Below are 23,831 nucleotides of genomic sequence, written 5' to 3'. Positions count from 1 at the left end.
GTGAGATAAGACGGGCTAGGGTTCCCGCCATTTTGTTGTCAAGTTCGATGACCTCAATGACTCAAAACTCATTGCGCGAATTAGGAAGAAATAAGAATCGTATTATGTTGTAAGGTGGGTATCTAAGCTCGATTTATACAATAGTTTCCTATTTTGAATCAGTATAAACGAAGTAACAAAATTTTTGTAAGGAATTTTCGGCCACCAAAATATTACGTAAGTTGAAAACTTGATTTTTTGTTCATATAGATATTGTCATGTTTTCAGTGTGATCTGATAGGTTTTGGTCTAAAACAGATAGGGTAAAAGAAATACTAAACATAAGTACCTATTGTAAGTTGGTATTCTACTAAAACATAAAACTACTTTAAAAATAACTGGGTATGTACTTGCCTTGATTCATCCAATGGGAATCTGTAGAACTTTCTTTTAGTTTTGTCGTTTATAGAGCTTAAACAACCGTACACAGCACAACACACGCCCATTGCAAAAAGATTTGTAAATTTGTTTAATATTTTACGTGGCCTCCGCTCTGCGTACCGCGTCGTCGCGTCCTTGCCAGCCGGTAACTGAGAGGTAACCGAGAGCGGGTGGGCGGCACTTTCAACGGGAGGCAGGGAGTGTCCATACTGTACGTTAGTACTCTTTATTATACTGTGGTAACGTACAAATAGCCATGTCAGATAAACGTCAGTCCATATAAAAGTTTGCACAATTGTGCAAAGATTTTGGCAGAGGGGTAAGCTCTTAAAGGCGACTCTGATTATTAAATGCTCTAAGCGTCACGCTATACGGACCGTGCGCGTTGGCGGGCCTGCCACCTTGTGGCCTGTATCGGAAACATATGTGCACATGTACATTACCAAAGCAAGTGCTACCATCTACCGTTACCGTTCTCGTAGGTACGTTTCCTTGTGCATAGTAGGTTCTGCCGTCTTGTGGGCTACATCGGAAGCATAAACGTCACATTTACGCCTCGCGCCAAAAATCTGACAGCTCCTATGCTGCCCCCTATAATTCATGCACGCCCCCTATCGAATGAAATTTACACTAGGGTCTGTACCCCAAATTTGTTGTCATTTCCCGTCAAAATAAATATGGAATGAAAGGCCTGGATAGGCGCCTGGGCGGCTAGTGGTTAAAGTAATTCATACATATACATACCTATATAAATGATTCATATTTACCTAGTACGGGTTATATTGTATATAAAAATTGTTTACCTACAGTTATTTTGCAGCATTTAAATTACTTAGTTAATGGCAAAATGCCTTTGAAAATCACTCGAGTAAATTGTAAAATATCTATAAGTACTCTAACTGTACACAACTTCACAATAAGTAAATATTATTATTGTATGAATAGGACGAATGGGACGATACTTGTTAGTAAATACAGTGATTACTTATACAAATAAACGTATTATTTACATAACGATTACAATCTGTTTGTGTTTTACGTTTACGTAATTTTTGTGTGTGACGGGCACAGACAAAACATCCCCCAGACTTAGCATAGTCGCGCTACCCCCCTCTGCCACGCATACAGTAATTTTACTCCATGTTCGAGTCGAAAGTGTCTTTGTGTGACGTCCGTGTCTTTGAACGGACCAATCACGGCACGGGACTTCGCTCACCTCGTCCCGCGCACCCCCGCATTTTTGGCATCATCGGTTGCATGAAATAATTAAAATAATTGCTCTAAACGCGGTCTAGAGGATTCCTAGTCTATGGTGACGGGTTTGTAACGTTTTCGTTATAATTAATTGAAATTATTTCAAAGTAAATTTGTTATATATTAGGTTCGTATTCTAAAACAAGACCGAATTCAGAAAACATTGTATGACATTTCAGTCTCGAAATGCTGTCAAGAATACACCTTTAAAACTTTCGGGTTTCTTTAGCCCACGGCACAGAATAAATAATAGTACTAGGTGCAGAAGATTCACTCTCTAACAAAACGCGTCTATTACGACAACAAGGCGGCAACTACTACTGCTAGACAGCAAAATTGGTGTGGGCCGCATGTACTTGTAGCGACGGGATGAAATCGCGGAGTGAGCCACGCCTGACAGTAGTGACAGTACTAGTAATTGTACGGCCAACTTGAAGCGAACGGGTAGTAGTAGGACATAACCTAACCCAATCTAATATGGCTGCTGTCCATAATATCAGGCCAATGCTTTATAGGGGATCAGCGGGCGCAGCTTGGTTCTATTTTTATCGCCTGTCACTATGCCCGTCACTTTCGCACTTACATACTTGTTACAACGTGACAAGCATGGTGACAAGCGATAAAAATGGAACCCTGCTGCGCCCGCAGATATGGCGATTACCGCGTTAGATTCACGTGACGCGAACGCAACCCATCGCATGTGACGCTTCCTAACGAATGCTTCCTCCAATTAACATCAATCTTCATCCTGCCGAGTATTTCCATCGTGTCACAAGATAGGTGTGTCGAGTTCCATAGAAGGTAGGATCCTATAGAAGTGCTATACGCGTGCCTCCGTGAGGGACAAAACATACGCAATGCGACGCTATGATTGGTCGAATTTGTTGCCCACCATATTTACGGTGGGGAATAAAAACAATGTGAGACTGTGACAAGGACAAACAATAATAGCTCTTTCGCTGCTACTCCTACTGAAAGATACATAAGACTATCCTGTTCGGTTATTTCCTCCCACCCCTCATGCCTGATCCAGTTATATACTAGATTCATGGTCGAGTTCACTTGCCGTTCTTGGGTACATTACATTCTGTACGGTTACCATCAGTTTGTCACTGACATAAACGCCGTCGAGAACGTAATTTACTTTCTATACATCCCGTTTGCACTAATATGCGAGTGCGAGCGAGATGTATAGAAAGTAAATTACGTTCTCGACGGCGTTTATGTCAGTGACAAACTGATGGTAACCGTACTGGAGTCTGGATCGAGAAAATCGTCAATAAATTTACGTCGTCTGCTGCTGCTGTCTACAGTCAGATTCCATCTTGTACCTTTACCATTTAGCAAAGAGAATAGAGTGTATAGCTCGAAAAGATGGCACCATACCTTTGGCTTATACTCGAGTAGATGTCGACACTTTTTGATATTTAACAAATAATAATAAATAGTGATCGGGGATTTGGTTGCCACTAGGGGTAAATAATGTTTTTTTTTCTTATGAAATATTTTTACTTTTAGTAGGTAATTGTATTTCAAAAATATTAAGATAGCGTTTTTGTGAAAAATTCAATCCATATTGCGGGCTTACTCCCGTATCCATACAAAAAATTCTACTAGATCCCGCGGCGTTGCAACCAAATCCCCGATCACTGATAATCATCATCATCATCATCTCAGCCATAAGACGTCCGACTGCTGAACATAGGCCTCCCCCTTGGACCTCCATTCGCACCGGTTGGCAGCCACCCGCATCCAGCGTCCTCCGGCGACCTTAACAAGGTCGTCTGTCCATCTTGTCACTGATAATAATATAATATATTTAACAAATTTAACACATATCAGTGAAAGAATAAGGATCAAAGTCACATGGCGTTCTAAAAGTTTTAATCATCTGTCGAAAGATGGCAGTAAATTGACTGTGACTACAAAATTTACTTTGACAATAGGGGAGATAGGGGACCATTGGGCAGTCGGGAGACTCGGGCACCCCCTTGTAAATCAGTACTTATAGGGAGTGCCTGAGCCTCCCGACTGCCCAACGGTCCCCTACGCCTATTTAAATATTCTTTGCCCTTTAATTGTTGACTTCAGCTGAGTCGAATCTCCTTGAAATGGTCGAGCCTCCTTGACCTAGTTGTATCTGTCTGTATCATACCTAACTTTAGCTTTATAACTCAATTGTTATCGTGTAATGCAACGTTCTCAGCGAAAATAACTTTCTCGATTGTAAAGAGTTTTTTATTTATTTAGTGACAGTAACAATTATATTACGTTCCGAGCCTGGGGTCCGCTTGGCAACTAATCCCAAGAATCGACGTAGGCACTAGTTTGTACGAAAGCGACTGCCATCTGGCCCCAATTTCACCAGGGTGACAGGTGCGACAATTGTAAAACATCACTGTTGCTGACGTCACAGGCATCCATGGGCTGCGGTTACCGCTTACCATCGGGCGGGCCGTATTTCTGTTTGCCACCATCATTGTATTATTAAAAAAAACTTTACTATATCGGAAAAAAAACAGATATTTCTCTTGCTAAGTTTATGACAATTGTCACAAGAAACACTACAATTGTCACGAAATTCCGACATATAACTCATTTCCTGTCAAGATTCACCGACAATTCTACAAATATGTCGACTAGAAAAAATAATTCTTGTTTCATAACATAATTGTAATACATACAATTGTAGCAAAATGCCTGTCATGTTTGTAAGTATTTCTATAGAAAATATTTTATAAAATTGTAATATGTCACCTGTCGCTTGACAATTGTCGCTCGACATATGTCACTGACAATTGTAGCCGTGATGAAATTGGGGCCTGACCTTTCAACCCAGAGGGGAAACTAGGCCTTAGACTATAAGCACCTATAAGTAATGAATAATATGAATAATTTTGATATTCCTTCGTTTAACTTCAATTTTCAATCACTACACTGCTAATAGTAATGTCATTACTTTATTTAGAGGTACCTAAATGTCATTTTTACTGAGTGTCTATCATAAATTATTAAAGAATGCCACCAATTTTACCCTAATTTTGGTTTTGACAGCCCATAACAATAAAAAAATAAACAGAAAACCATTTTTATATTATATTACGCAACTAGTGGCCCATAGATAAGAACATAGCTCAATACTTTAAAGCTAGGATAGGTATGCTCATTATAAAACTCTAAGGAAACAAAACAAAGAAAAACCATAAATTATTAATTTACTTAACAGTTGTAAAACCTATAATATGCTTGATAATTATACACCCTTTGGCAATAAACTTGCGTTTTCCCTATCACCATTATTAGGGTTTGCAATCCGGATCGGAAATGTATGAAATTATCCGGATCTGGATCCGGATCCGCGGATCTTCCCATACATTTCGGATCCGTCGTGCAAACCCTAACCATTATCCTTCCATGTTATTGTAGTTACGGCCCGATTCGAACTTTAAGATATCAATTAATAGATCTAGAAACGATATGGATTAGTTATGGCAGTTTCAAATGTGACGTTTCTTCAAACAATAACGTCACTTTTGACACTGACACATCTAATCCATATCGTTTCTAGATATATTAACTGACGTATCTTAAAGTTCGAATCGGGCAGTTAGTCGATTTCACTGGTAAACTTACGTAACTGCCCTTGAACCAATTTCGGGTCATAGCACTGTACAGTCACCTGCAATAATATGTTACTCTTCGAAGGCCGCAAAAATATGTGACACGCTTTTATGGCTCTACAAATAAGATCGTGTCAGATATTATTGCGGCCTTCGTTGTGTAACATATTATTGCAGGTGACTGTACAAACAATATCACATTCATATTTTCATGTGGCCAGTAATGCATACGTGATAATTGTCATGCATTTGACGATGTGTGGTCTTGTGGGTAGTGACACTACTAATGACCCTGCCTATTGAAGCTGATATCATTATCATGCCAACACCTACATAAGGCGGTGGTACTGGTGCTCGACGCGGTCCCAGTACAGTCACCTGCAATAGTATGTTACTCTTCGAAGGCAGCAAAAATATCTGACACGATCTTATTTGTAGAGCCATAAGAGCGTGTCACATATTTTTGCGGCCTTCGAAGAGTAACATATTATTGCAGGTGACTGTACATGTCGTCTTGAAACTTTAGTCATTGTCAATAGAGGTGACAGTAAGGTGTCATCTATTGGGCATTAGCATGTCGAGCACTAGTACCACCACCTTACAAGACTACATCTGTAATAATTATTTTCCATCGTTTTTCCACGGAAACGTACGAACGTGTCTTGTTATTTCAGTCAGTCTCGGTACAAAAAGTTACTGAGGTTGACTGACGTAGCATGACAAATACGAACGTTTCCGAGAAAATACGATGGAAGACTATGCCCTATAGGTATCTGTACATGTTTTCTTTAGCCGCCTACAAAATTAAATTGACTTTAATTTAAAAAAAACCGGCCAAGTGCGAGTCGGACTCGCGCACGAAGGGTTCCGTACCATTACGCAAAAGCGGCAAAAAAATACGTTTGTTGTATGGGAGCCCCACTTAAATATTTATTTTATTTTGTTTTTAGTGTTTGTTGTTATAGCGGCGACAGATATACATCATCTGTGAAAATTTCAACTGTCTAGCTATCACGGTTCATGAGATATACAGCCTGGTGACAGACAGACGGACAGCGGAGTCTTAGTAATAGGGTCCCGTTTTTACCCTTTGGGTACGGAACTCAATAAAGCCGTTTGCTCTACATGCGTTTGCACAATAATTGTTAATATTAATAGACTATTATAAATCCAGTTAATGTAAAATCGGTTTTTGATAGCCCCAAATTCATAAAGCGTGACGTTGACGTACCCAGCTCAAACCGGTAAAGTAAAACGATTTCTGATAGAATTTGGATTCTAGCAATCTAGCTCAAACCGGTGAAGCAATATAATTAAAATTATTTCTGTGTTGCTACAACAGTTTGGCACTGACATAAACTCTATTAGTGGGGAGACACTCCTGACTTCGGGCAAACTCGGCTCCGTACGGCTCAGCATTGCTCCGAGCAATTATTAGGGTTGACACAACTTGTCGTCCCTTTGCATGCACGACCACAGATAAGATAATTACATGAATTTTTACAACCCTAAATAGTCGAAAGGGATAGTGCCATAAGTTAGAAAGGGATATCATAATTCGACCCTGAATCGCTGACAAACTTCGGTTTTGTAGGAAGTGTCCTTTCTGTACGGTAGTACTATTACTTATTCTGTGCCTTAACACTAGTAAAAATCGTAAGTGCTTTTGGAAAATCAATAACTTAAAGGGTCCCACTGATTAACAGTCCGCCGGACGGTATCGGCCTGTCAGTTGTTCGGAACTGTCAAAATTTTGTTCTAACTGACAGGCCGATACCGTCCGGCGGACTGTTAATCAGTGGGCCCCTTAAAACTTGGAATTTACTGCACAAGCACATGCTTAACAATTGAATGAACATGAATCATGAACATGATTGTTTTGAAACTGCATTAGATATTGCAGTTGCCAGCCAGCTACAAGTGACATTGGCCATGAATGTAAATTTATATTGCCAATTTGTAATAATTTACGCTTTACGCCATTCTGGCGGCTGGTCAAATGCTAGGAATGACGTGGAAAGTTTAACATTCGAATTGTTTATTTTTGTATAGTGTATTGTATAGCAACATGCCCGCGTCATTCGTGTAAAAGTATTATTTTGAACACCGAAAACTTTCCAATGGTTCTTCAATTTCTTGCCAGTTCTACTAAATTAGAACATTTCATCTTTTCCTCGTGGAGTACAATATCAACTGATAGAGTTAGACCAAGAAAAGTCTGCATCGATTTTGATAGCCCACGCAGTGCAAGTGTTATTTATACGTTATGATTTCATAGAAGTTTGACGTTTAAAATGACACTTGCACTGCGTGGGCTATCAAAATCGCTGCAGACTTTTCTTGGTCTAACTCTACCAAACCTGCGGTGGTATCATAGTCATGTTTTTATCACCTGTCACGTCATGCGTCACTTTCGCACTTACATACTTGTTAGAACGTGAGTGACAGGCATGGTGACAGGTGATAAAGAGGCGACCATCTTAGGCCTACTGGTATCCTGTTCTTTAAGCGTTCGAAAATCAAAGTATAAGGCGTGTGCCAAATTGTCATTACGTATAATAATATGTTGTTATTGGTTGTATGTTTCAAATGTTTGTTATTGGCTGCAGTTTTCATTCCAACACTTGAAAACTCGGACTTTGAACGGCGCGTGAGATTTCTTGAATATTAGACGAAATTTGGGATGTGGATGTTTATTTTTAAAAATTACTGATAGTCCAAAGATCACTTTTTATTTGCAATAAAAGTGATTAAACTACACATACATCAATGAAGTTCCTATATATTTTTGTTGTTATTTTAGGTGACTGACTGTTTGGTATCCCTACCTGTTAGTAAGCTTAGAATAAATTTAAAAGTGGAAAAAATTACTGTCTTGGGTGAGACTTGACTCACGGCATCTGGGTCGATACTCCAGCGCGCTGCCATCTGAGCAGACGAAAAGCATCGTTCGCAGACGTTTCTGCTTGTTGAAAATTAAAACTACCTGTTAGTGTAAGTTAATAAACAAAATAAACAATAAACCACGGACAATAAACAGTCACCGTTCCCCGTATTGGCGACTTCACATTATCCGATTCGACATCGGATGTCGGATGAGCATTTCAGAAAAACATATGCTAGAGAATAGAATGCCCTCTTGGAATCAAATCCTTTTACTTTTACAAGCTTTTATATAACTTGCCCTGTTGGTACATAACTTTGTTAGTTAGTGTGGGTCAAATTTTGGAAGCTATTAAATTTGACCGACTTCCCGATTTCTGATTGAGCTGAAAATTTGCATACATATGTAATTCGGGTGACAATGCAATATTATGGTACCATCGATCTGATCTGGCGATGGAGACAGGAGGTGCTTGGCCATAGGAACTCTGTGATGAAACAACGCAACCTAATTGTGTTTGGGGTTTTAGGATTGTCTCAAAAAACCATTCGACAATAGCTTGTACAGTCAGCAGCAGAAATTGCTAAGCGGGCGAGGTGTCCAAAATTGCCTAGACACGCTCTTATTCTCTTAACAATAAAGTCGCGTCAAGATCATTTTGAACACCTGGTCCGCTTAAAAACTTCTGCTGGTGACAACCAAAATTTATTTTTTGCTAAAAACTTATTACATTAGCGCTCGAACTATTTATAGCTTAATAATAATACATGAACCTGCAATAGGTATTTACTGTTACATAAGCACAGGACGTACATAAACAATGACTGTTTGTGAAGCTGTTTACTCTGACTCAAGGTGATCAACTTCGTGGTATCATTATCACTTGGTCGCTTCTAGACTTTATACAATGACGATGGCAAACAATTGACACTAGATGTCACGAGTGTCGCGACTGACGAAAAGTCATAAGAAAGAAGACTCAACAATAGGGAATACATACATTCTACATTGAAAGCCACCGACGATTGTGACGAATGTAGAATGAGTGACGAAAGCAGAATAGGACTAATTTAAGAACTTGACGAAAAACGAATGGGACGACCCAAGACGATACCGGGTTACGCGAAACTGTGCGTAGGTGGCGCCACTACCACTATCCGTCACAATCTGGGGGTCTACCGCGAAACAAGAAGATCGAAATTTCGTTATCTAACATCTCTATCACTCTTGCATATTCGAGCGATAATGAGGCAGATAACTAAATGTCGATTTTCGCGTTTCCCGGTAGGCCCTTGTTAACAAACCGCCTTGATGCATCAATGTCATATTTTATTGTCTGTGAAAACTTGTCAAAAAACAGTTTAAGGCACAGTATGTATAAGTTACTCTATGGTTTACTAGAGGAGCTAGTGGTGCACTCTGGCGGCAGAACATTGCAGTAATACCCCCTATTTACAACTAATATTAAAGCAGAATTAGTTGATAGAGTTCCCGTTTATTCAGTTATAATATTAGCTGAAAATGGTTGAGCATTAGACTTTTCGGTCGTGACATCTATTGTCTAGTAGCAGTACTGATAAATCCGCTAGTTGACGCTAGATGTCGACTACGAAAATAATAAGCGTTTTGGTAACAAAACTGATGTATGGAGTGCTCTCTCTACACTCTATGCTTATTTATTTCCCTAAGTATATGGTTACATTTAAGATTATAAAGCTTTGTGTTTCTCGAATAGAGGCTCTTATCACATTCTACCCGTTCCAGAACCCTCTTTTCCAATCCGCTGGCTTAGAAATTACGAGCCTTGAAACAGATTGAAATTGTCGAAGCGTTTTAAATACGTAGGCGTTGGTTTAATATGTATGTACAGTCAGCCGCAGAAGTTGCTAAGCGGGCGAGGTGTACAAAATGATCTTGACGCGACTTTATTGTTAAGAAAATAAGAGCGCGTCAAGGCAGGTAATTTTTGAACACCGTACCCGCTTAGCAACTTCTGTACGGTTACCATCAGTTTGTCACTGACATAAACGCCGTCGAGAGCGTAATTTACTTTCTATACATCCCGTTTGCACTAATATGCGAGTGCGAGCGAGATGTATAGAAAGTAAATTACGTTCTCGACGGCGTTTATGTCAGTGACAAACTGATGGTAACCGTACTGATGCTGACGTAGGTATGTACTTAGTAAACAATGTTATCTGTCTACACAGCTGCGGTCATTTCAGGCAATCTTGGCGAAAATAATATGTCCAATTAATACTAATGTTGACTTTTAAAATTCGAAAAAATTGCTCCTTTAGTAATGACACAGAATAAATAATAGTACTAGGTACAGAAGGTTCACTCTCTAACAAAACGTCTGTTACGACAGATATGACCGCTTGGTGGCGCAAGGGCAAGCAGGCGTCCGTTCTGTAGCGGTGCCCGGCAACTACTATTGCTAGACACCAAAATTGTTGTGGGTCGCATGTACTTGTAGCGTCGCGACGAAATCGCGGAGTGAGCCACGCCTGGTAATGGATATCTTACCTAACCATTACTAACATAGGTAGAGAAATAAAGGACAAGGAGAGAGCGAGGCCACTTAATAATGCTAGGCAGGTAATCCCAGGCGGTGATAGGTATAATCGTTTTAACATGCAAAATAGTTCCTCTTTATTCGGGTTAAATTTTGGCTGCGGTAGACTACATTTTGCCTATCCATTGCCTAAAAATTTTAACCAAAAGAAATGGGGTCCCTTTGTTTGACATAATTATTGAAAGTCATAATGTAATGATTGTCAGATTATCATTACCTAGTCATAATTCTGAAACCGTTAACTTTTCAGGATTTTCGTAGGGTTATCCTATAGATAGGTTAGGTTAGGTTTGTTTTATGGCAATCCTGAAAAGTTACACGTTTCTGAGAAAAAACACATACATTATGAATTTATGACTAGAGATGCCACGAATATTCGGCAACTATTCGGTATTCGGCCTATTCGGCGACTTTGCCGAATATTCGCTATTCGGTCGAATATTGCTTACTATTCGGCGACTTTGCCGAATATTCGGTATTCGGCCGAATATTGCTCACTATTCGGCCGAAAACCGAATATCTGTTGCACCTACCTAAACAGAAAAATTACACAAAAAATAACCAAAAACTAGGTAAGTATATTTAATTTTTTAAATGTATTCTTGGAAAGTAGTTAAACACGAAGGCACGTTTTTGAGCATTTGTTGATTACAAAATATTTTATTTTTATCATGGGTCTGATTTAATTTAATTGACTCTAACTACATTCATTAATTCTGTTCAACATAAAAATATATCTTAGCAAACGTTGTGCTTTGTTGGCGAACAGTTTTCATAATAATTGTGACTCAAAATGTTCGCATGTCATGCCGAATATTCGGTATTCGGCCGAGAGAGGGGCCGAATATTCGGTACTCGGCCAAATTCACTATTCGGGGCATCACTAAATTCTCTAATGATGTCTATAAACTTTATGGGAAACAATAGAGACCCAAAAGAAATATCTTACAGCTGTGTATACTTTGTTAAATTATGAGTTTTATCATGTTTTTCGCTTGTTTCAGGTTTAAACGCGTGCGAAAAGAAGTCATACATATTCCTAAGGAAGGAGCTACCAGTAAGGTATACTTACACGTTTGTTTATAATATTTGATGTCTATACGATTTCCGTTCTGTATGTTGTATGTTACCTTTTAAAAAGTAGGCGGTCTCAACATGCCTATTAGGATAAAGTACAGTCTCCATCAAATATATCGGAGCGGCCGAGGCGCTCACAAATATCTGAACACGCCTCTATTGCCAAGGCGCTAGAGTGCGTGTTCAGATATTTTTGAGCACCTCGGCCGCTCCGATATATCTGATGGCGATTTTACGAAAATTAGGCTTTAAAGTCCGTTTATTTTATGATGTCCACAGGAAACTCCCATAACCTTAACTCATACTAAAAAGTTATTGACCCGCACAGCTGAACCGCGATTTTGATAAAATAGTTATTTACGATACAAGTGCGGACAAGAGAAAATTCGAAACGAGTGGCGAATTACTTATTCGCACGTGTATCGTACAACGTTTTACAGTACATATGTATGGGCCTTTAAACTTTTGACATACGCACGAAAAGTGCTATTTTACGCACTAGTGCGGGAAAATAGGACCATATGTACTGTAAAATACTTTTAAATATCGCCTTAATTGGCGAAAATATTACAAAATAACAAATAAACGTTATTGTTATTACAAATTTTTCACTATCGTTGTTTTTAAATGTTATCGGCGTGTTTTGAATTGTATTGTATAAATACTATAAATAGTTTCTTTGTAGATTAAAGTTATCTTATTTACTAGATAACTACCTACTACTTGTTATTATGTAAATACAGTTTATTAGCCTTTGTTATTATAAATAAAACGTTGTAACGATTTAAGGTTAGCGGCCCGATTCCAACTTTAAGATACGTCAAATAATACGACTAGATACGATACGGATTAGATATGTCAGTATCAAAAGTGACGTTTCTTCAAACAAAAACGTCACTTTTGACACTGACATATCTAATCCATATCGTATCTAGTCGTATTATTTGACGTATCTTAAAGTTGGAATCGGGCCGTAGCGGTCATCCATAAATTACATTACATCACACGAATAGGGGATATTACTGCAATGTTCTGCCGCCAGAGTGCATCACTACCGACTCTAGTAAATTCATAGACTAACTTATACATATTATACTTTGCCTTAAACTGTTTTTTGACAAGTTTTCACGGACTATAAAATATGCATCAAGGCGGCTTGTTAACAAGGGCCTACCGGTAAACGCGAAAATCGAAATTTAGTTATCTGCCTCTTTATCGCTCGAATATGCAAGAGTGATAGAGAGGCAGAAACCGAACTTTCAATTGTCGTGTTTCACGGTAGGTCATGTGATTGACGTAGTGACGCATGATGTGTCATTGATGTTTGTTTACTGTATGTGCTAGTTGTGTCACCTACGCAGAGCTTTGGCTAATATTCCCTATTTCATGATTTTTGACCCCTCCCCCCTCCTTGTTACACCTGGCATAGAGAAATAAGCACGCATAGAGTGCTCACTCCATACATTCGTTTTGTTACCAAAATGCCTATTATTTTCGTAGGCGACATCTAGCGTCAAGTAACGGAATTATCAGTACTCCAAAGACCACTGTTCAACTAGACTTCCGTATCTAAAAGTTGTTAAAATTGAAATTAATGTGTCCTAACAATTTCTACCAACATTGTACGTTGGCTCCATATAAAAACCGGCTAAGTGCGAGTGAGACTCGCGCACGAAGGGTTCTATACCTTTACGCAAAAACCGGTAAAAACATTACGTTTGTTGTATGGGATAAATTTTTATTTTATTTTGTTTTAGTATTTCTTGTTATAGCGGCAACAGAAATACATCATCTGTGAAAATTTAAACTGTCTAGCTAGCACGGATCATGAGTTACAGCCTGGTGACAGACAGACAGACGGACAGCGGAGTCTTAGTAATATGGTCCCGTTTTTACCCTTTGGGTACTGTAGCCGCCGTGCAGGTCAGGATCTCGACGACTCAAATAAAAAGCTTCGATTTGAAGTAAACTATTATAATTTCAATAGGTACTGGTTTTACAAGGGTTCCTTGACTAAACGGTTAAATGTAAAAGTGGTGTGGTAATCGTATGGAGGCTGATGAAAGAGTGATTTGCATAATTTGAATGTCCGAAAATAGTGGTTAAGATTTGGGTGCCTCTAATTGGCCGCGATACATAATATGTGGAGCGCTCCTATTGGTGCTTTAGAAAAAGCTTCCAAATACTAGCCGAGCCCGACGGCTGCGTTTAGTTACTGTATTATACAAATAAAGGTTGCGTTCGCAACAGGTACGGAACCCTAAAAATTAACTCTCACAGTGACCATCATTCGTCGCGAGACGTGTAGTAATAGGAATGACTTATCCATCGTTATTCAACTAGGGTCTTAGGTTAGGATTTTACAATGTGAGTATAAAAGTAAAATACAAAAACAATCACAAAACAATACAAAATATATATAAACACATTATAAAAAACCTAACCAAGGGTGCCGCCGGCAGCGGGGCAGGGTCCAAGCTGCCGGTGGTCAGGGCCGCAGAGTGAGAAACCGACGTATTATACGCGCCGTGTCCAAAATTACCGCCTTCTGCATCTGACCCTTGATCCAACCACCCAGCAAGAGTCTCTCTAGGTGTTGGTCGAGACTCTTCGCTATGAGACCGTTCGCTGACACGACTATAGGAACAATGATCGTCGAGTCATTTATCCTTATCATTACGGATCTAATAATCATCATTATAAACCGGATATAATTGCTACTTCACAACAGTAGTTATTCTTAATTAATACGCCCTCTAACCGGTTACACTAATTACGAATGATTGTTTGCTTTAGACGTAATACGGTGCATCCTTTTTAATCAATTAATCATTCATGAAGTAGGGGCCATATGTGGGTGGACAAATATGTAAAAATGTTTACTCGGAAATTTCAAAATAAATAATTTCTTACTATTAGAAGTATTAGAACAAATTCAATTATTTTCAGAATTTGTTTTTATTTCTACTACTATATAAATTATATTATAAACTGAAATGCCGCTGTGGCCCGGTGGCCGAATGGCACAGGCACCTGCCGCGATAGCAGAGGACGCTGGTTCGATTCCAGCCTGGGGCACTGGAGGCCTTGGTCACTTTTTCTTAGTATATGACATTTATTTCAGTTTAAATAATTTCTTTTTTGACTAAATACGAGTCTTCAAATATTATAGTCATTAATTCATCATATGCGGATCGTGTACAGATGTAATGCATAATTATTTTCCATCGTATTTTCACGGAAACGTACGAACGTGTCTTGCTATTTCAGTCAGTCTCGGGACAAAAAGTACTGACGTTGACTGAAGTAGCATGACAAATACGAACGTTTCCGAGAAAATACGATGGAAACAATTATGCACTACATCTGTAAGAATTATTTGAATAATATTTTCATTTTATTGTTTTGTTTCATTACAATTTAGGTATACATTAATTATTTTCAAATTCGAATTACTGAAAAAATCTGAATTGAATTTATAAATATTGATCTCGTTTTTAATCTGCTGATTTAACTGGTTAACATTTAACTTGTATAACCGGTTAATTTTTATAACCGGTTTAATTTTCTTAATATTCTCGACATCGAGCTGGCATTTAACCGAACTTTTTTTTAAAGACGACGGAAGCGAATTCTATTTTTTATTTCTTTGTCAACTAGAGTACATACATACTTTCATTGCCTACATAGTAATAATATTAATAATTCTCAATTGACTAACAAAACCGGTAAAACTAAGCAATCTTGTAAGCCATAATTCACTCAACTTAGGGATGACTCGGTGGGACTTAGTCAATTTGTGTAAGAATGTCCCATAATATTTATTTACATATTTATAAATCACCTCTTTCCAGACTGGCGAACATAATGAAAGAGATAGCGCTACTACCTGAAAATCTTCTTCGTATGCCTTCCGTCGGCCTCGTGAACCAGTGGTACGAGCGCTCCTTCGCCGAAATCATCAGGTTCGAGAAGATGGATCCGGAGCAGAAAGTGCTTAGCGAGTGAGTATATAGGTACCTCAAGAGTAGTTCACCCCTGTGGGTACATAGTACATAGCTGGTAACCGCTACCAACATTTTGTATGTTGTTGGGCATGGTATTGGGGCCTCTAAACTGCTGGGAGACAGTAGCACAGGTCGTAATGACGTCTCAGAGAGATCCCACACTCGTCGGCGTCTATTCAACTCTATGGCTGCTGCTCGACGAAACGTTGGCGCAATATAGCGACATCGTTTTCCATAGCGTTGACTAGATGCCGACGCTCAAAAGACATTAGTGTGGGGTCCCTCTCAAGGGTGAATGAGCAAATTGTAATGAAAGGGATAGTGTTACTACCAGTATCTTCGTATGCCGTCAGTCGGTCATGCCTCAAAAAGCACGCAACTACATGAACCAAATCGGTTGAAAAAAAAAGACAAATAAATATACATATTACAATTTATATATATTACAATTTTTAGTGTTCCGTACAAAACTTTGTTCACGGAACACTTATGGGATCACTTCGGTCTTGTTATTAATAGGCAAATCATTAAAAAGGTTGCTATGGTCGCTATAAGAAAGTGATCAATCGTTACTATAGCCTAAAATTCGCGTCCTCATACAACATTTTTGACTCCCAGATTCTGCGAGCGACTAGTCCACATCCGAAATCGGCATGCGGACGTAGTCCAGACCATGGCCCAAGGAGTCTTAGAGCTGAAGGAATCACATGAAGTTGACTGCGGGGTGGAGCACTCCATACAATACTTCCTCGACCGCTTCTATATGAGCCGAATCTCTATCAGGATGCTGATCAACCAACATAGTAAGTACCATCAGATAGCCACGTGTCTCTGTCTAACATGACTGTCTCTCTCTAACTCGCTGTACCATCAGACCATAGCCCAAGGATTCTTAGAGCTGAAGGAGTCACATGAAGTAGACTGCGGGGTGGAGCACTCCATACAATACTTCCTCGACCGGTTCTATATGAGCCGCATCTCTATCAGAATGTTGATCAACCAACACAGTGAGTACCACCTACACTGTCTGACAATTCGTATACCTTACTAGCATCTACCTGCAATTTTGTTGCAAAATAGTATGTCTACAGAAAATTCCACTCTCCAATCCAGCCCCTCTCAACTACGTACTCAGGAAATGTACTGTTCACAAGAAAATCCTTCATTCACCCTAAGACTTAGGTACAGTCAGCAGCAGAAGTTGCTAAGCGGGCCAGGTGTTAAAAATGATCTTGACGCGACTTTATTGTTAAGAGAATAAGAGCGTGTCAAGGTAATTTTGAACACCTCGCCCGCTTAGCAACTTCTGCTGCTGACTGTACAGTCAAAGAATTTAATTTCCTACCCATTTTGTACTTTGTCACTGTATCTCTGTAAGTCTCTCTAAAATAAATTCTTTGTACTTTCGAACTAAATTTTACTAGGAAATTTATCTTTCCAGCAATCCTCTTTGGCGAACAACCAGTGGGCGCTAAGCAGGCATCCGTGAATGGCATGGGAAACGGTGGTCGACACATCGGGTGCATCGACCCCGCGTGCGACGTGGCGGGCGTCGTGCGGGACGCGTACGAGAACGCGAGGTTCCTCTGCGACAGATACTACCTGGCGTCGCCGGAGCTGGTGCTGCTGCAGTGCGGAGGTAGGTACTTGCAGAAAACTAGTGCCTGTGCCATATCTGCAAAGTTATATGCACTAAACTGAAAATCGTAGACCAAACCAAATCGTAGGCCACTTTTTACTAGCGCGTCTTGTACACATATTTATGTAGAAATAAGTAAATAAAAGTACTTGTTTAATTCGTATGAGTAAAATTACCAATAAATAAATTATCTTTTACAAACAAATTATTGCAGTGGCAACATTGTCTTACTTTTTTTGGTCTTGAACTACGATTTTCAGTATAGCTCCTCAAATCTGCTATTGCTTCTGGTTTCTTAGGTAGGTAAGTCTTTTAAATATAACTGAAACCGGTTAAAAATAACCGGTATCCAAATTTTAACCACATTATTTTTCTGCTATTGCTTCTGGTTTCATTAGGTAGGTAAGTTTTTTGAAGATGACCGAAACCGGTTAAAAGTAACCGGTATCCAAATTTAAACCACATTTTGTTGCAGTCCCCAGCGAGCGCCCCATGCCCGTGGTGTACGTTCCCTCCCATCTCTACCACATGCTCTTCGAGCTATTCAAGAATGCCATGAGGGCCACCATGGAGAGCCATGAGAGCTGCCCGCCGCCTATAACTGTCAATATTGTGCCGGGGAAAGAAGATGTTTCTGTTAAGGTTAGTACCTCCAAACTTTTGAAATCGACGCATACCACAGAGTAAATAGTAGCACTACCGTACAGAAAGGAAACTTCGTACAAAACCGAAGTTTGATTGAGATTCAGGGACGAATCATGCTGTTCCTTTCTAATAGATGGCACCATCCCTTTTGGCTTGAAATAATAGGCAAAACCTAATCTGTAGGTTTTAATTAGCAAAACATGACGTATGAGAATGACAATATGAATTAGGCATATAGGATAGAAAAATAATAAATGTTATAAGAAAGAGGTTCACTACATTCACCCGGGCCAGATATAGTCGGATAAATACTTCGGCGAATTCCGGATTCTGCCAGACCTCCGGGGTTGCTCTGCACCTGCGGGTTCATTGCCATCAGGGCTCAGTGGCTCTGGCACTTCTTGCAGAGTTTCGGATGGCGATTGCGACAGCGGAGTGGCGAACGGCGAATCTTGGCCTGAGTGAGTCGGTGATGAATTCGGCGTATTCGGTGGCGAACATGAAGGTGGCGGTGACTGTGCTCTTTCGGGGTCGTTATCTACATACTCGTTATCCCCAGGGATATTCCGTTCACAGCACCCGAGAGGAGCTAGGTGACGGTTGGACACAGTCGTCTCTCGTCCATCCTCAGTCCGTACGTATGAATACGTGGGATTGGTTTCTATTACCTCCACTTCTTCTACTAACGGTTGGTACTTCGATTTTCGATTAAATCGTCGCATAAGGACCTTGTTTGAGCTAGTTAGCCATGTCGGAATTGATTCTCCATTTGGTGATTTTCACGGATGGCGGAACATCCTCTCATGTGGCGTGCAGTTCGTAGTTGTGCATAGCAGGGAACGTATTGAGTGCAACGCTTGCGGAAGGACATCCTCCCAACATTCTATTGGTAGGTTTCTAGACTTGAGCGCTAGCTGAATAGATTTCCACAGGGTTCCATTCAGTTTCTCGACTTGGCCATTTCCTCGAGGATTGTATGGCGTCGTACGACTTGTTGCTACTCCTCTGGAGTTAAAATAGTCCTTCACCTCATCCGACAAGAACGATGTCCCACGATCGGAGTGTACGTAGGCAGGCATGCCAAACATACTAAAAATGCTGTCTAAATGTTTGATAACAGTTTTGGCGCTTATGTCGGAGCATGGAAAGGCAAACGGAAATCGGGAATACTCATCGATCACTGTTAAAATGTATTTGTTACTTGATCTAGACGGTACCGGCCCTTTAAAATCCATGCTCAGTCTTTCAAATGGCGCTACAGCTTTTATTAGTCTATTTTGTGGATCTGCTTTAGAGAATCTAGGCTTAACTTCTGAGCAGATGCGACATTGGTTCGTCATGTTCCTTATTTCTTCAATGGAATATGCCAAGTTTTTGGAACGAACCCAATGTGCCATTCTTGTCACTCCGGGGTGACAGAGAGCTTCATGTAGAGACTGCAGCTTCGCAGGTGTATCGACGATGGCGCAGACACGGGAGAGGGCATCCGCTACATGGTTCTGCGTGCCGGGTCTGTACACTATATCATATTTGTATGGAGACAGCTCCAGGCGCCAGCGCTGAATTTTCTCATTTTTGATTTTACTGGTATGTTTTTTGTCAAACATAAAGGAAACAGAACGCTGATCAGTGATGAGCAGAAATAGCTTCCCGATGAGAAAATGCCGCCATTTCTTTAAGGATTCAACGATCGCATAAGCTTCTTTCTCAATCGCCGAATGGTTCTGTTCACTTTGATTGAGTGTTCTCGAATAGAATGCTACAGGCCTGCCAGCCTGTGAAAGCGTCGCTGCAATCGAGTGCTCCGATGCATCTGTCTCAACCGTAAATGGAACGTTGTCGTCAATGGCGTGAACACACGATTTTACTATGTAGTTCTTAAGATCTCCAAAATCTTTAATCATTGTATTGGTTAGTGGAAATGTCTTTGTTTTCGCTAGCTCGTGTACTTTTTCAGAGAAGTTTGGTATCCACTTTGAATAGTGTGCGAACATGCCCAGGGCTCTGCGCATACTGGGCAAGTCATGAGGAGGAGGTAAGTTTAAAAGAGGCTCTAATCTGGCACTGTCAGGTTTGATAACATTATTAGCGATCGTATAGCCAAGTATATTAATGGAAGATTGTTTAAAAATAGATTTGGATTCATTGAGAGTCAGGCCATACTTTTTAGCAGCTGTCAAAGTTTTGCAAGTTCGTATCATGCTCTTCAGGTGACTTGCCACATATTGTTATATCGAGATAGGCAAATGTGCCTGCCAGATTTTCTGTCCAAATAAGCCAATCTATGGTTCTTTGGAAGCTAGAAACTCCATTGGTAACACCAAAAGGGATGCGGCGGAATTGGTAAAGATTTCCGGCAGCTTCGAACGCAGTAAAATCTTTCTCATCGGGAAGCTATTTCTCTTATTTTTGTTGAAGAGATTCCTGCTATGAAGGCATCACGGATATTGTCGTTCCGGTTTGTATTGCCATCGACGGCAGTGAAGTCACAGTCTTTAGATAATTGTTTCAGAGCTTGAATATATGTGTCGATTGTCTCTTCACTGTTTTGCTTTCGTGTAGCGAGAGCATGACGCGCGTAAAGGATGTTCTTAGGTTTTACGTAAATCCCGTCTAGTACGCGTATTGCTTGTTCGTAAGTTTGACACTCGCTTATGTAGTTATAGACATTTGGAGACAGATGATTGATTAAAATATTTAGCTTGACCTGATCGGAAGAGAGAACTTGCACCGCGAGGAAGTTGTTGAAGGTCTTCTTCCAATGTTCCCATTCTGCGGCCGCGGTGCTTTGCGATGGGTCTCCTTCAAAGCGCTCAGGGCGTAAATACTTATCCATTCGTAATTAGTCGTTTTGTTTGCTAATTAAATTGAAATAATAGGCAAAACCTAATCTGTAGGTTTTAATTAGCAAAACATGACGTATGAGAATGACAATATGAATTAGGCATATAGGATAGAAAAATAATAAATGTTATAAGAAAGAGGTTCACTACATGGCTATTTAGGGTTGTCAAAATCCAAGCCATTATCTTATCTGTTGGTCGTGCACACAAAGGGACGTCAAGTTGTGTCAACCTTAATAATTGCTCGGAGCAATGCTGAGCCGAACGGAACCGAGTTTGCCCGAAGGGAGGAGTTTCGCACCCCTGCCCATACGCCTTCCTCCTCGTTAGAAAACAAACCACATCGGCGTCATTTTGCAAACTCGCCACTCAGAAGAAAGATGTTATTATGAAGGTTAGTCATCATCATCATCACAGTTGTATTGAAGCTATGTGGGCCACTATGGAGAGCCTACCACTGTCAAAATTGTTCCTGGGAAAGAAGATATTTCTGTTAAGGTTAGTTATCCTTCGAAATTGCGCTATCCTCCAGCCGCCTAGAGGCCTATAAAATGGTCTCCCGTTCCATTCTAATTTGAATCTTTATTTTGACAAACCATCATTACATTTATGTTGGCTATTTTAGATGTCTGGGCGGCTAGAGCGGCTAAAAACCAATATTGCTTCTTATTCGAAAACTAGAACCTTCTAAAGATGTTAAGGTCCCTACCTTAACCGTAGGAACCCCTCAAATTAACAGGATTTAAAGGCCACTTAAAAGGAGCTTGCATGAACTATAGGGGGCAGCATAGGAGCCATCAGATTTTTGGCGCGAGGCGTAAATGTGAAGTTTATGCTTCCGATGTAGCCCTCAAGATGGCAGAACGTACTATGCACAAGGAAACGTACGAGAACGGTAGATGGTAGCACTTGCTTTGGCAATGTAAATTATGTTTCCGATTCAGGGCCTGATTCGGAAATTGTGGCCTGAATTTCGGGCCACAAGATGGCAGACCCTCCAACGCGTACGGTCCAAACGGGCCCTATAGCGATTTAAGAAAGGAGATCTCAGAAAATTGTTCAAATAAATGTAAATTTTTTTTTAACGCTGTTTTTAATTTCAGATGTCTGACCTCGGCGGTGGCATACCCCGCAGCGTATCGGATCTCCTGTTCAAGTACATGTACAGTACAGCGCCACAGCCTTCGAAGTCGGACTCGCATACCGTACCGCTGGCCGGTGAGTTTAATCTTTGGATTGCTAAATCCACTTAGGGCCACCCCTTTTTTACTATTTTTTCTAGTTACTATAATTTTAAAATTAAAACGAACTATAATTTTCGAAACATAAGGTAAACGTACTGGTGCTTGACGCGGTCCCAGTACATGTCATCTTGAAACTTAAGACATCGTCAATAGAGGTGACAGCAAGGTGTCATCTATTGGGCATTATAGTGAAATTATTCTAATCACATATTTGACACATGACAGAACCCATATAATGTAAATATGTATGATCCATTCACATAATTAAAAACAAAACCACGCAATTATAATATGTCTTTCGTTACCACTTAAACTACTCTCACTTTTTGAATATAATTAAGTATGCTTATAGTTATTTTTTTCTCATCGTATATCTGAAGTATTTAACAATAATAAATCACTGCACAAACGTTTGCGTCCTAAGTGTCTTTTTTTTTTAAACCAGCGTTGTGGCTAGGGAATGCAATCTCGCACCAAGATTGGCGATTCGAGATCTCGCACGAAAAATCTAAATCGAGATAGGGACTTTCGAGATCTCGACCGTCTCACTTTCGAGATCGAGATTAATCTCGACGAGATCGAGATTTACCAAAGTAATTAAAAATGTGTTATTTTGAGCAAAAATCTTTAAGAATTCCGTATACCTATACCTACTACTTATTTAGAGTGTGCGTTTTGAAGATAAAAATAACAAATTAATCAACATTAAAAAAAACTACTTTGATTAAAAAAAATAACAAATATGTTTTGAAGCTCGAATTTGCATGTAATAATAAAAAGTGGTTATAATTATTTTTAATTTTACAAAATTGTAAGCAGAGGCAGTAACATGCTTAGTTGATATGTTTGACAAGCACTCAGCAACTTAAAAAAAAAATAGGGTAAGCGAGCAAAAATCATAAATAATTGTGACTTTTGTTCGCTTACGCAGTTAAAGCCGGCCGCACACAATAGCACTGCCTGAACAACATGAACCTAAGGTCAAAAAGATTACCCCGAACAAAGTAATTCACACGGAAAAATCTTTCAATCTCGTTCGAGATCTCGAAAATATTAATCAAGATCTTGACCGAGATTGCTAAAATCGAGATTTCCTGTCAACGAGATTGAATCTCGAAAATTCGTGCGAGATCTCGCGAGATCTTGAAATTGAGAGATCGAGATTGCATTCCCTAGTTGTGGCCAAATATTTTTTTTCGATTCGGGTAACATATTCGATAAAATCGATATATTTATAACCTACAGAAAATACAAAAATAAGGTATTCGATTTCACAAATCGTAACTGTAATCGATCCGATTGCTGGATTTGACATATTATGTTGTCTTATAGACACATCACTTAAAACATCAAATGCCATGTGTCAAATTTGTGATGTTAGAATAATTTCACTGTAGCATGTCGAGCACTAGTACGTTTACCTTATGTAATAAAATGTATTTATGTCACAGGTTACGGATACGGGCTGCCTATATCGCGGCTGTACGCGCGGTATTTTCACGGGGACCTGACGCTCATGTCGTGTGAGGGATACGGCACGGACGCCGTCATCTATCTGAAGGTACATTTTTTAACACTATAGGTTCTAGTTGTAAATGTTAATAGGAGGATGTAACGTGT

At 39.8% G+C, this 23,831-nt stretch overlaps 1 protein-coding gene and 1 long non-coding RNA gene across 2 annotated transcripts in view; both read left to right on the top strand.

Annotated features, from left to right (window-relative positions):
• LOC134802885 (uncharacterized) overlaps nucleotides 1-23,831 on the top strand; it is an 84,482-nt gene that overhangs the window by 53,491 nt on the left and 7,160 nt on the right. The window lies entirely within an intron of this gene.
• The window catches only part of LOC134802760 (pyruvate dehydrogenase (acetyl-transferring) kinase, mitochondrial), a 53,594-nt gene that overhangs the window by 24,689 nt on the left and 5,074 nt on the right, over nucleotides 1-23,831 (top strand). Inside the window, exons 2-8 of the mRNA XM_063775455.1 lie at nucleotides 11,761-11,818; nucleotides 15,688-15,837; nucleotides 16,459-16,643; nucleotides 17,282-17,479; nucleotides 17,955-18,121; nucleotides 22,071-22,185; nucleotides 23,663-23,772. Coding sequence (XP_063631525.1) covers nucleotides 11,761-11,818; nucleotides 15,688-15,837; nucleotides 16,459-16,643; nucleotides 17,282-17,479; nucleotides 17,955-18,121; nucleotides 22,071-22,185; nucleotides 23,663-23,772 — 983 coding nt within the window. The remainder of the gene's footprint in view (nucleotides 1-11,760; nucleotides 11,819-15,687; nucleotides 15,838-16,458; nucleotides 16,644-17,281; nucleotides 17,480-17,954; nucleotides 18,122-22,070; nucleotides 22,186-23,662; nucleotides 23,773-23,831) is intronic.

This window comes from Cydia splendana, chromosome 25 (genome assembly GCF_910591565.1).
Source record: "Cydia splendana chromosome 25, ilCydSple1.2, whole genome shotgun sequence".
Lineage (NCBI taxonomy): Eukaryota > Metazoa > Arthropoda > Insecta > Lepidoptera > Tortricidae > Cydia > Cydia splendana.
The sequence above is the reverse complement of the archived record's forward strand: the minus strand, read 5'-3'. Positions and strand labels throughout refer to the sequence as shown.